General features: G+C 46.8%; 1 protein-coding gene across 1 annotated transcript; it reads right to left on the reverse strand.

Annotated features, from left to right (window-relative positions):
* Positions 1 to 6: 6 nt before the first annotated feature.
* On the reverse strand, positions 7 to 7344 carry LOC309405444 (olfactory receptor 5J3-like; the record flags this gene model as incomplete). The annotated part of the gene is made up of 2 exons (XM_082000214.1): positions 7 to 945; positions 6607 to 7344. 2 exons carry the CDS (start codon positions 7342 to 7344, stop codon positions 7 to 9), a joined length of 1677 nt encoding a protein of 558 aa, XP_081856340.1.
* Between the last annotated feature and the right edge of the window lie 5099 nt (positions 7345 to 12443).

Here is a 12443-nt window from a genome sequence, read left to right on the forward strand (position 1 = left end):
GAGGGCTCAGAGCCTGACTGTGATTCTTTCTGCTGTTCTCCTCAGAGCATCCTTCACCTCCTGGTTCCTCAGGCTGTAGATGAGGGGGTTGAGCATGGGGATCACCACCGTGTAGAAGACAGAGACCACTTTGTCATTGTTCAGGGTGTGACTAGAGCGGGGGCGTAAATACATAAAGATTGTTGTCCCATACAACACGGTCACCACCGTCAGGTGGGACGCACAGGTGGAGAAGGCTTTTTGCCTGCCTTCAGCTGAACGGATCCTCAGGATGGCAGAGGAGATGAAGATGTAGGAGACTAGGATGGTGGAGATGGTGCTGAGCTCAATGAGGCCGGCCAAGGAGAAGAGGATCATCTCATTGATGTAGGTGCTGGCACAGGACAGAGCCAGGAGGGGAGGAACATCGCAGAAGAAGTGGTTGATGACATTGGAGTGGCAGAAGGGCAGCCTGATGATGAAGGTCATCTGTATGATGGAGTTCAGGACACCCCCAATGTAGGACCCCACCACCAGCCAGATGCACAACCTCCGAGTCATAACAGAGGAATAGAGCAGGGGGTTACAGATGGCCACGTACCGGTCGTACGCCATGACGGCCAGCAGGAAACACTCGGTCGTCACAAAGACAATGTAGAAGAAGGCTTGGCCCATGCAGCCAGAGAAGGAAATAGTCTTCTTCTCCGATAGGAAGTTCGCCAAGGTCCTGGGGGCAATCACAGAGGAGAAGCAGATGTCAACAATGGAGAGGCTGCCAAGGAAGAAGTACATGGATGTGTGGAGCCGTGGGTCACCTCGGATGACTACGATTATCCCCGTGTTGCCCAAAAGGGTGACAGTGTAGATGAGCAGCAGCAGCACGAAGAGGGCTGCCTTCATCCCCGCTTGGTCACTCAGGCCCTCAAGAACAAACTCTGCCGCCCAGGTGTGATTCTGCTCTGCCATTCAGGGCTTTGCGTCTACCGAGGAAGGAGGGAGCCTGAAAGCACAGGACAGTGGAAACCGTGCCGTTACCTGTTTGAACTGAAACGGTACAACCTGATACGTTACAGCCTGTGCAGCCGGGGCACCTGGGCCGGTCGTTCCTAGGGAGCTGGAGGGGGACAGACTGCACCACAGCCATCCGCTCTGAGCTTGTCCTCCTTTACAGTCCAAGAGGAGGTCCCTTCTGAAGGGAGGGCATCCCAGCTTTCCAAAACACCTTCCCCACCTGCAGTGAGTCACTGCGGAGGGTCTCTTGCTCTCCTGACTATGGGCAGACCTTCAGGCAGGTTCATCTGTACCTCAGTCCCAGTTGGGTACCTACAGTTTGATGGTATCAAAGCAGCAGGCAGGGATTCTAGTGACACAGACCGAACCATCAGCTCTGCCCTTGACCTCCCGTGATTAAGGTTTGCTCTACATTTGTTTCCCTTCCTCCTCATTTCAAACCCATCATGGTAAGGTGTCCAGAACAAGAGAGCTCTGCTTATAATTGTAGTAGTTTGGAGTAAAAGGAAAAATGTTGTTGCTTTCTTTCACTGGTTTTGGAAAAGACACTGCGGTAAAGAAAAGCGTCTTTAATTTGTTGGGCTGCAAGGAGGAAGAGAGGAAGGCAGTCTTGCACACTCCTAAAACTCACTGAGGAGTTTAATACGAGTCTCAGAAACCTTGGGGGGATAAGTCAGAGAGACCATGGGAGAAATCTGGGTCCAAAGCTGTTTGAAGCTCACCCCAGTTCAAAAATAACATTTCCTCAGTACAATTTAGACAATATACAATTAAGAGACTAAACACCATAAAATCTAGCTTCATTTCCTCGTGACATTCAGAGCAAAGGTCCTGGCTGTGGTGTTAAGTTTATGGCTGCCCTCACCGTGCTGCAGTAGCCCACCACAGGCACCACGAGCCACCATAACATACCCATGACTTTCATCGTGCCTTGTACTTCCAGAAGCGGACTGGGAGGTGAAACCTGATTTACTGAGCAATTTCAGCGCCAGGAGAGAGCTGTGAGTGTTTATGAGTATGAACCAGCTGTAATGCACTGACTAAGCCCAGACCAAAGCGGGACCCAGATGCTGTCCTGGAACACAAAGCCACACCTGATGCTCTCCCCAGTGCGCGTGAACAGCGGCGTCCAACGTCAACTGCACCTTGTTCCAGGTGAAGGCACAGCTGAGAGCACGGGCAGAAGGCACGAAGCAAGGGAACGGTCAAGGGGGGGAGGAAAAAAAAGCCAGACTGAGAAATAGCTGCTTTAAGATGCCATCCGAGGAGGAAAACCTTCTCAGAGGGAGCCGGACGGCAGCACAGCACCCTGCGGGTCAGGGCACTCCAGGACTTCTCTCGCCCCGTTTTCAGCAGGTGAAACTCCAGCAGCTCCTGCCTCTCCCTTCAGCTGGGAGAGGCACCGACTCCACGGATGAGACCATGGTGCTGTGCCGAGTCAAACTCATTCAGCTCCAGTTGCCTACGTTTAGGCACCTAGTTAAGGCACCTAAAGGTACTCGCCCACATGAAAATTGGTGTTTGCCCTAATGAAAGTGCGAAATACAGGTTTCTGTCCCTGATTATGTGAAGGTTCAGAATAAAACAATTAAGGCCTCACAGGATTAAAGATGAGAATCAAAGTCTTACCCCACCAGATGAGAGCCAGGATCAGAAGACTCGTTGAAGAACCGTTCTCAATCAGAAGAATATTTCTTTATAGGAATATTCTTTAAAGTGAATATCACTTTATTTCGGGCTTGATGGGTAGGTTAACCTTTCCTTGAGAGTGTTCTCCTCTCTTCTCCAAGGCTCCTTAAATGTACCATAAGCACCATGGTTCCTCATCTTTTGCGTTCAAAATACCAGAGTGCACCCCAGCAGAAATATTTCATCTTCTTTAACCAACCTAGAGGAGCAAACCTTCACCTGGTGTAAATCAGAGCAGCCTCCTCAAAAGTAATACCGCTGCAGTGATTTATAGCAGAGCAGGGCAGTCGCAGCAGAGCTCACCTGGACCTTTCAGGGAATGGTCACACCTACCTGTGGATCAGGGTCACCTTCGCTTACCAGCTCCAAGGTCTCTTCCATTTTGGATGGCACTACAGGCTCAGGATGTCTGCACGGTAAGTCTGGGGGACTAACCCTCGAAGCCATCCTCCTAGCTGCCAGAGAAAGAAGGATTTTTCTACTGAGCATTTGAGCACCTCGTGCCTATTTCCATCAGATGAAGTTCATCACTTACAGCAACGTGTTGCTTTTATGCGTCTCTCTGCAGGTCTTTGTGGGCAACGGGCACCCTTCCTCAGGGAGCAAGCGCTTGCCACGTCTTTGGCTACTGCTGGCTCCTTAATGAGAATCCACGAGTCACAACAGTCTAAACCGCTAATAAAGGCTTAGCCATGTATGCAGGAGGGTGCAAAATCCTGCGCTAATTATCATCACAAATATCAATAACCTGTTACAACACTCGGCAGCCTCCAGGGACAGCAAAGGTAGAGATCCAAACGAGCTCAAGTTATTCTTCACAGGCCCCTCTGAAAATCAAGGAGGAGGTGAGAAGGTGCATCCAAAGGGCAGTTTACTCCAAGTCTCTTAAACACCTATTGCAAACAGCTTAGGCTGTCCTAATTAGCTCTGGACAGATGCCTGGGGCAGATGGCTGGGGTTATGCGACATGAAGGCTGACCCAAGCCTCCAGACGATGAATGAGCCCGAAAGGCTTCCAGGCCACTGATGGTTAAGAGCAGGGAGGTCTATACAACACCCACCTGTCACAGCATGATTGATACAGAGTCCATTAAACCTTTTTTCCTGTGTTCCACATTAACAGGAGCACCTCAGCTGCCCCGTTTTTCCCCCCTTTTGCAGAGCACCAGGTCATTCTGCTGCTCCACCTCACCACAGCCCCTTTTGAAAAGAGGTGGTGCTAATCCAGTTCTCTGCAAACTACATTTTTTTTTGCTAGCAGGATGTTCGTGGCATATTCACGGCCATTTCACTGTAATTCATCCCTGTGCACCACACTCAATAGATACCAGCTGCTTTCAGTGTCTGGAACGGTCTCAGGAGTTTTACAATTCACACTATTTCTTGCAGCATAGCTGATTTTCCCCTTTAGATAATAGCAGCCCCTGCTTTTAGGTTAAACTGACAGCATGGATAGAGTCACCGTATAAATGGCCATTCCTATTTGGATATTTGATCCATAGAGAGGATTTATTAATTTATTCAGTTGTCAGCAACATTAAGTGTAGACATACGATCCAACTGCCTAGGCTGTCTTTTCCGTCAGTAGACATGAAGGTGGTGGTTCAGCTGTTCAGATATGGGTGTCCAGAACTATGAGACACACCATACATCTCTCCTGCCCCCCTAAAGGGCACAAGTGTCCCTACATTTTGTGCCATATCTGCCAGACCTGTGTCCATACATCCTATGATATCTCAGTGGAATGAGACGGATCAATAGACTGTGCAGCCCAGAGGAGGATTCACCATGTCCAGAGCAGACCCACACATGGTCGCCTGAACAGACAAGTCCTCCATCAGTATTACTGAGAGCCTAGAGGACTGGCTGAGGAATGGACACCTGGGACACGTTTAGGGCTCACCTTGCTCTGGGTCAACGTGACATTTGGACCTACATGAGCCATAGGTGTCCCAGCTTCTCTTCCAGTCTGAACTCCAGCGGTGTGATACAGTTGGCCAAAGGGATGGCTCTGGCAGGAACTACAGGACTTCCAGGAACCCATGACCTTCTGGAGGAGCAGCTGGAGCCCAGCAGGAGACCTTCCATGGCACCAGAGACCAGAGCCAGCACAACCAGCAGCAGAGCAGCACCTGCACCAGCAAACCCACATATCGATAAAGAGCAACGCAGGCAACTGTGCTGACCCTGACAAGTGTTTTGTTGTGTGTAGCTCTACAAATAGCAATATTTTAACAGCAGGGTTTATGTTCAGGGAATTTCTGTCCCAACACCTTCACCACCAATTCACATTTCTTCCCATTTCAATACCAATCTTCCAGGTACAACTCAAAACATCCCCCTCTTTCTTGAAAAGGTAAATAAAAACGTGCACTCCAGTTATTTCCAAAAGAAACTTCTTTTGGAATGGCAAAGAAGGAAAAACAGTTTGTAGAAAGCAGTTACACAAATAGTTATCTGGCAGTTCGGTATAAACCTTTGAAATCACCAAATTCTTCAACTCCCTTGCATCAGCTGTGCAGCAGTGTTGTGTATTGCTGCATCTAAGGGTATTTTTGGCCTAGTAATTTTCCTCTTATAATAGAGGTAGAAATAGAAAGGAGGAGTTGCAAATAAAAACCCCATGAAAATAGTATATAAACTGAAATCTGACATATGGGAGTGACACGATCCATAGCCTGGATTTCAGCCACTGTAAATCCAGACATCTTGAAGTTAAATATTGTCAGAGTCATGCTACATTTCCTATATGCAGCATTATATCTTTATGCAACGTAGCTCACCCAAGCCATTTCCCACATTTATTTTAACAAGAATCATGGTCTTTTGTTCCTGCTAGGGAGGGAAACTAAGAAGAGATTTAATGTTTACCTATTAAACTTCATATTTGGCCAGTTAAATCCCACACCTAACGGTCTTTCAGATACAGATAACTACATGAATTAGAGAAAAAATTAGAAATTAGGTTTATTGCAACTAATGCACCATGACTTTACATTAAGTTTTAATATCTGCACTGAACAGTACGTGTAGGAACCGTCACTGTCCAATACTTAATGTTGTGTATTAACAAAATCATTTGAAGTATTTATTCACCATAAAACACATGTTGAAGGATTAAAGTGCAGCAGAACATTTTTAAAATACCTTTGAACATACTTTAATGGGTCACTGTGGAAGAAGCAGATTCAGGCAAGTTCCTCTGAGTTTTCCCTGTTTTCCTGCAGCTTTAGGGAAACATTCCCTCCTCTCCCATCCAAGCCTCCTCAGTCTGCTCCAGGTGTTCTCCTGAATGGTCCCATCTGCCACAGGGATTATCTGGAAGCACTGAAGTCACCTTAAGTGTGTAGAACCCACCTCATGGCTGGAAGAGGTGCAGCACTTGGTAGGCATGCAGCCCACTGCACTGGTGAATGATGTCCAAACCGTAGGAGAGGGTGACCACAAGTAGGCTCAGACCAAAGACAGCTGAGAAGAAAATGGTCCAAGTCCTCAGCAGAAATCTCACAAATGTGTTATATTTACAGGGCTGAGCCTTGTCATCGTATTTCCTTTCCAGAGACATGTCGCTTGGGGTTGCCCAAGGAATGGCAGGTCTATGAGAAGACCCAGCACCTGCTTGCCTCTGAATATTCGGAAACAACCCGGACAGTTCAGCATGTTTCCTCACAAATCAATCTTTGGTGGTTCTTCAAAGAGTATATATTTCTCCTGTTATGAAAAGTCCTATCTAGCAGCAAATATATAAGAAATTAATTCCACATCAATAGAGCTGGACTACAAAATGGACAGTAATATACAGAATTACCACAGCTTCTCTCCAATTTTAAAATTTTTGAAAGACCCCAAAACACAGACCCCATTCCCGTCACTGCCTAAACATCAAACCATTTACAACTTTAGCAGGGAAATAATTATTGTCCTCACGGCACTCTTCAGAGCACTCTTCACCTTCTGGTTCCTCAGGCTGTAGATGAAGGGGTTCAGCATGGGGGTTACCACTGCATAAAAGACAGAAATGATTTTGTCCCTGCCCAGGGAGTAGCTGGACATGGGCCGCAGGTACATGAAGAGAAGGGTCCCATAGAAGACGGTGACAACCACCAGGTGGGATGCACAGGTACCAAAAGCTTTGCGCTTGCCCAGCGCAGAGTCCATCCTCAGGATGGCGAATAGGATGCAGCCGTAGGAGATGAGGATGACTGATATGGTGATGACCTCATCAAAGCCCCCAAAAACACGTAACAGCACTTGGTTGACGCTAGTATCAGAGCAGGCCAGTTTTGACAGCGGTGGCCCATCACAGAAGAAGTGGTCAATGACGTTGGGGCCGCAGAATGACACTCTGAGCGCAAACCCCGTAAGCACCACCGAGTTAAAAAACCCAACCGCATAGGACGTGGCCAAGAGGGAAACGCAGACCTTCTGGGACATGACAATGGGGTAGCGCAGTGGGCGACAGATAGCGACATAGCGATCATATGCCATCACGGCCAGGAGGTAACACTCCACAGTTACAAAAGCAGTGTAGAAATACAGCTGTATGAAGCAGCCAGCAAAAGAAATAGTCTTCCTTTCTGATGAGAGGTTCAGCAGCATTTTGGGTGCCACAACTGAGGAGTAGCACAGATCCAAGAAGGACAAGTTGCTGAGAAAGAAGTACATGGGGGTTTGAAGCTGGGAATTGAGCCAGACTACAGCAATGATGCCAAGGTTTCCCACCACAGTGATGACATAGATGAGCAGGAAAACCACAAAGAGGGTAACCTGGAGGTCAAGGCAATCCGTGAACCCCGTGAAAAGAAATTCTGTCACCGTAGTCCAGTTTTCCCAAGCCATCAGTGTGCAAGAGACTCCCAGCTCTCAGGCAGGGAGAGAATTTCCATGAGATCAGTTATGACTTACTCCCTTGCTTAATTAGTGGGTTTTAACCCTGTGCTCTGTAGATAATGAAGACATTTGCTAATGAAACACTGCCAGGCACCCCGGGAGGACGCTTCGCTGGTGGGTCCCTGCACCGCCAGGTGGTTGTGGACGTCTCCTGACTACACCTGCCATTCGAGCTCTTAAACCAAGCCTTGAATATACCTCCTACTTTCATGTACTGATTAGAGGGAAGACGTATGAAGACAGCAAAGCAAGTTTTCCCTCAGCCATCACTGTGGTCTTCACTACATGCCTTGTCTCCATCTGCAGTTTGCCACATTAAGGGAAGAGCAGCTCACGTTCATTAATGTTCGTTCTGCTAATGAGCAAGCTAGAGGAATATTAGTGTTCCCTCTACTTTTAGGTTGATGTCATCCCAGAGACTGTTTTTATTATCCCAGGTAGCTCAGGGTTTGAATTTGATGCTCAGGGCTTCTTATTCTAAGTGCTCAGAAACAAAAATAATGTGGGGGTGTTTAATAAGTGATTGCTAAAAAAGTTAGTGGTTACTTTGGGAAGTAAACTGCATTTCAATAACTGCTCTCACCTCATGAGAATACATAAATGCACAGAAGAGCATATGCTATGTCTCTCCTTTTCCTATATCTCCCAGCTTAGCTGGTGACTTGCTAAAAATTGTGCTCTTCCCTTTATTTCTATCATTTATCTTAGATTTTAAGAAAACGGTAACTTCAAGTACTTTCCAGCAACTGATTAACATGCCAAATTAAGGTTAGAAAGTAAAACATCCTTTTAGAAAAACGTCATAACATAAGTATGTCTCAAACACAGACACGTGAGAGCAGTTTCAGTGTCGCTCCCCTTTCTCTATAAGAAAGCCTCAGTCTGCCCTCATACCAAGCTGGAGGACCCTTCAATTTATTTCTTATCCCTACTCCCTTCAATTTTTTTTATCCGCTTTTTATCCTAGCCCCATCCTCCGCTTCACCCTGCAGACTCACTGCCCTGTGTTCTAGCTTGTCACCAATTCCACCGCTATCCCCCAAACGGTACCCGAGATGCCACCTCTTCTGGTTTCCTGTAGAAGATCCAGCCTTTTTCAGTCTGAACTACTCTTGTGCCTGCCTCTGTCTTTAGTTTCTCCAGGGAGATCATTCAAAAGACAGACAGAATCTGCACTTTTATTTCTGAGGAAAACTAGAAAAGTAACAATATAGAAAATTAGACAATATCCTGTTAAATTCATTTGAAAGGGTGTGTGCTCAGCTCATAAATAGGATAAAATTAATATGTCCCCAAAAAGGATTGTGCCTGGGGAAAGGGTAAACTCTTAAGCCGTACTAAAGATTTCTTCTGTACACGTACATACGTGTCCCAGCAGAACACTTACCAGTAGGCAAGGATATGTTTTCAAAGAGAAATTGCAATTTTTGCTCTTGTCACAATCGCTGCTACGTTTCTTTGGCATTGCCTCTAGTCAGAGCTTTCTTACCTGTCGGCATGACTACTGCACAGAATCATCAATGACTTAAAAAAAGCTTATTTTTCCACCTTCTAGCTTGCTTTAAATTTATTCTGAGTCTCCTTTTCTTCTCCTGGCTTTTTAATTCTACAATGGTGCTACATGTCCACGCATGGCTGCGCCTCTCAGAGGCTCTTGTCTTCATTATTTATTGCGTTCCAGCTTCGGCGGTTGGGATGAGCTGCCAACAGCCTCACTGGGCACCTCACCCCATGCCAGTCGCTCTTGCTTTTTCTCCCCTTCAGATATAATTGGAAAGTTCCCTCAGGGCCTTCAAGAGCTGGAGCTATTACATCCTTAACCTTTGAGATGGGTTGTCTTCTGGGAGCCAGAATACACCAAGATCACAAACTGCTGTGAGGGTATTGAGAAACAGCATATCAGCATCTTGTAGCTATAGAAACATTCAAGCTAGAAAGATGTACCAATCTTTACCAAGCCTTGAAAGCCATAAAGAATACTCTACCCATTTCCAAAACAAGTGTTGCCAACCACCTACTGAAGACCATTATTCTAATATCAAATTAGGAAATGGATAAGGTACTAAGGACCGGCGAATACCTACTTAAATGTAATGTTAAATTCACTACTCTATTTCCCTCACTGAGAATACTATCTCCCATAGTACCCATGCAGGGACAAGGGCTGGATGGAGAGAGACTGCCAGAGCAGTGAGCACTGTCCGTGCTCTTGTGTGCAGATGGTGATGGGTTGTACTCTGCCCAGAGGCTGGGGAGTGCCACAGGGGTTTGCCATCTTTAATCTCTTTAAATAGAGCCAAAGGGAACACCACAGCATGCAGGGGACCGTCCCACAGTACCTGAGCAAGGAGACCCAGAGACTTGGGCCAAATTCAGCCAAGACTCCAGACCATCAGGCAAGTTGGTGATGATGAGGCAGGTCCAAGGTCAAGCCAAGTCAATCACCTGGTCAGGGTCAGGTCCCTCCATTGCTAGGCAGGTCCATGATCAAGAAGAGGTACGGGTCAAAGGAGCCCATAGGCATGCACCCATGTTGCTAAACTGGAAAGCAGCACTCCTCTAGCAAAACCCAGGAGAGGGCCAAGCTCCCTGGGCTGAGCTTAAATACAACTCACGGGCAAATGAGCAGAGGGTGGGGATGGAGGCCCCAGGTGAGGCTGGTCAGGGCCATTAAGGCCTATTAGTTCACCCTGGGAGTGATTAATCACTGCCTGAAAATGCCCATTTCTCATCATTGAATATAGTGGAAGCCCAGAGCCACCAGCTCAGGTGTGGACATCTGTGCCATAGGTACCTAAATGTGGATAATCCCACCCTTCCTGGAAAGTCTAGTGTCCACAGAGGGATGTCAGCGGCTCCAGAGACGGCGTCAGTTCTGCTTTATGAACCATTTGGGGGTCCTCTGAAAGATCTGAAATGTCTCTAAACCCATTTTCATTCTGTCAGCAAGGTCAGACCAAAACCTTTGCACGGTCCACAAGTATCTCAGAATCATCATACGAGCTGGTCATCACTGCCACTGTGTACCTGTGCTCAGTGATGGCTCATCCATGTGATGTCTTTCAGATACCTGAAGCAGCAGAATGGCTTTCAGAATTGCGTTTCACCCCTTTTTTTTCATTTTCCTTGTTGTTTGTTTTGGTTTTTTTTTTTTCCCCCTCTGGCAAACCCTGCCATGAGGAGCCCTGGGGACTTTCTCCCAGGAGAGCACGAGGGACCGTCACCCACAAGCTCAGATATTGGACTCTGGGAAGGAGCACATCTCTCTTCCCATCAGGCAGTTAACAGAGGTTATGCGGAGGCTTAGATGTTCTCTGCTGCATTTGGGACAAAGCCTTGGCCCCCATCGCTCGAGAGCAGCCAGGGCGCAGGAGCAGCCCTGACGCCAAGACACAGCAGAGCCTCACCTGCGATTAGGCGGTGGGCTTCCTTCTTCATGTCCTCACGTTCTCTTTTTTTTGGCCTCTCTTAGAAAACAGCCATACCAAAGTGGGTTTTCTTTATAATAAGAGGGAGCAATGGCTTATGCAAATCGTTTTTCTTTTACTCAGGCAGCTAAAGCAAGATTAACCTATTTTACGCAAGTGTTAAATACGGGCGAGTCTTGTTTCGTATCTAAAGAAAAGCAGCATTTCAAATGGTGAGCAGAATATAGTCATTAACAAAACAGCCTTTGTGCCCTGGTTTCAGCCAGGATAGAGTTGGGTTTCTTCACAGAAGCTGGTGTGAGGCTGCGCTTTTTCTTTACTTATTAAACCGTCTTTATCTCAACCCATGACTTTCCTCACTTTTACTCTTCCGATTCTCTCCCCCGTCCCACCGTGGGGGAGCGAGCGAGCGAGCGGCTGCGTGGGGCTTAGTCGCCGGCTGGGGCTAAGCCATGACACTTTGGAATCAGCACGTTTTAAAACTAACTCAGTTTTCAAGTAAGCACCTTGACTTATGCCCATGGTTTTAGGATGCTTCAGTGTGCTGGAGCTCACAGAGGTACAAATCATTAATTTACCAATGTGAATTTTACCCATTGTGAATTATACATAATAGTTTGATAAATGTGATTTGAAGACTGGAATCATAATTAAATGCCAAGGGAAAATGTCTGGAGGTCATTAATGTTGTGTAATCTGTGTTTTCACTGGGCCTGTGACTTGCTCTTGCTCCACGTTTACGTGTGCTCCTACGAGCTTCCTCTGGCGTGTCTTCTGAAACAAATTCACTTTCAAACTGAAAGTGAATAAAGATCTGATTCGTTTCTTAAATCTGAAAACACTCATGCTAGAACAAATCCATAGTTCTAAGTATCCAAGCATAGAAAAACAGATTTGCCATTTGTATTGCTTCAACTCACTCCCTGTTCTTTTCTAAGTGCCTCAACTGAGAAACAGAAAACATGTACAATTTGGGTTTAGAAAATATGGCAGGATGTACCAAAATGTGGCACTTACACTGGTGACTGATTGGAGTGAAATATATTGCAAAAGTGAAGCTTTATTTTTTATCATTTTGCTGTTTTTCTTCCTTTTGCCTCAGCAAAAGGTAGCATCTGGTCATGGAAGGAAATCATCCGCAGACGAAATTCATCCCCTTGGGAATTACAGAGAGCCCACGTGTGCAAGCCCCTCTTTTGGGGTTGTTTCTGTTGATTTACATTGTTGCTTTGCTGGGGAACATTGGGATTATGGTCTTGGCTTGGGCGGTTCCCAGCCTCCACACCCCCAGGTACTTCTTCGCACCCATTTTTCGTTCGCTGATGTCTGCTGTTCCGCAGCCATCTCCCCCAAAAAGCCAGCAGACCTGTTACCGGAGGACGAAGCCGTTTCTTTGCTGTGTGACGCAGTTCCACGGCTTTGTTTTCTTCGCGACGGCCGCGTGCC

Source organism: Phaethon aethereus (genome assembly GCF_964289735.1).
Source record: "Phaethon aethereus genome assembly, chromosome: 5".
Taxonomy (NCBI): domain Eukaryota; kingdom Metazoa; phylum Chordata; class Aves; order Phaethontiformes; family Phaethontidae; genus Phaethon; species Phaethon aethereus.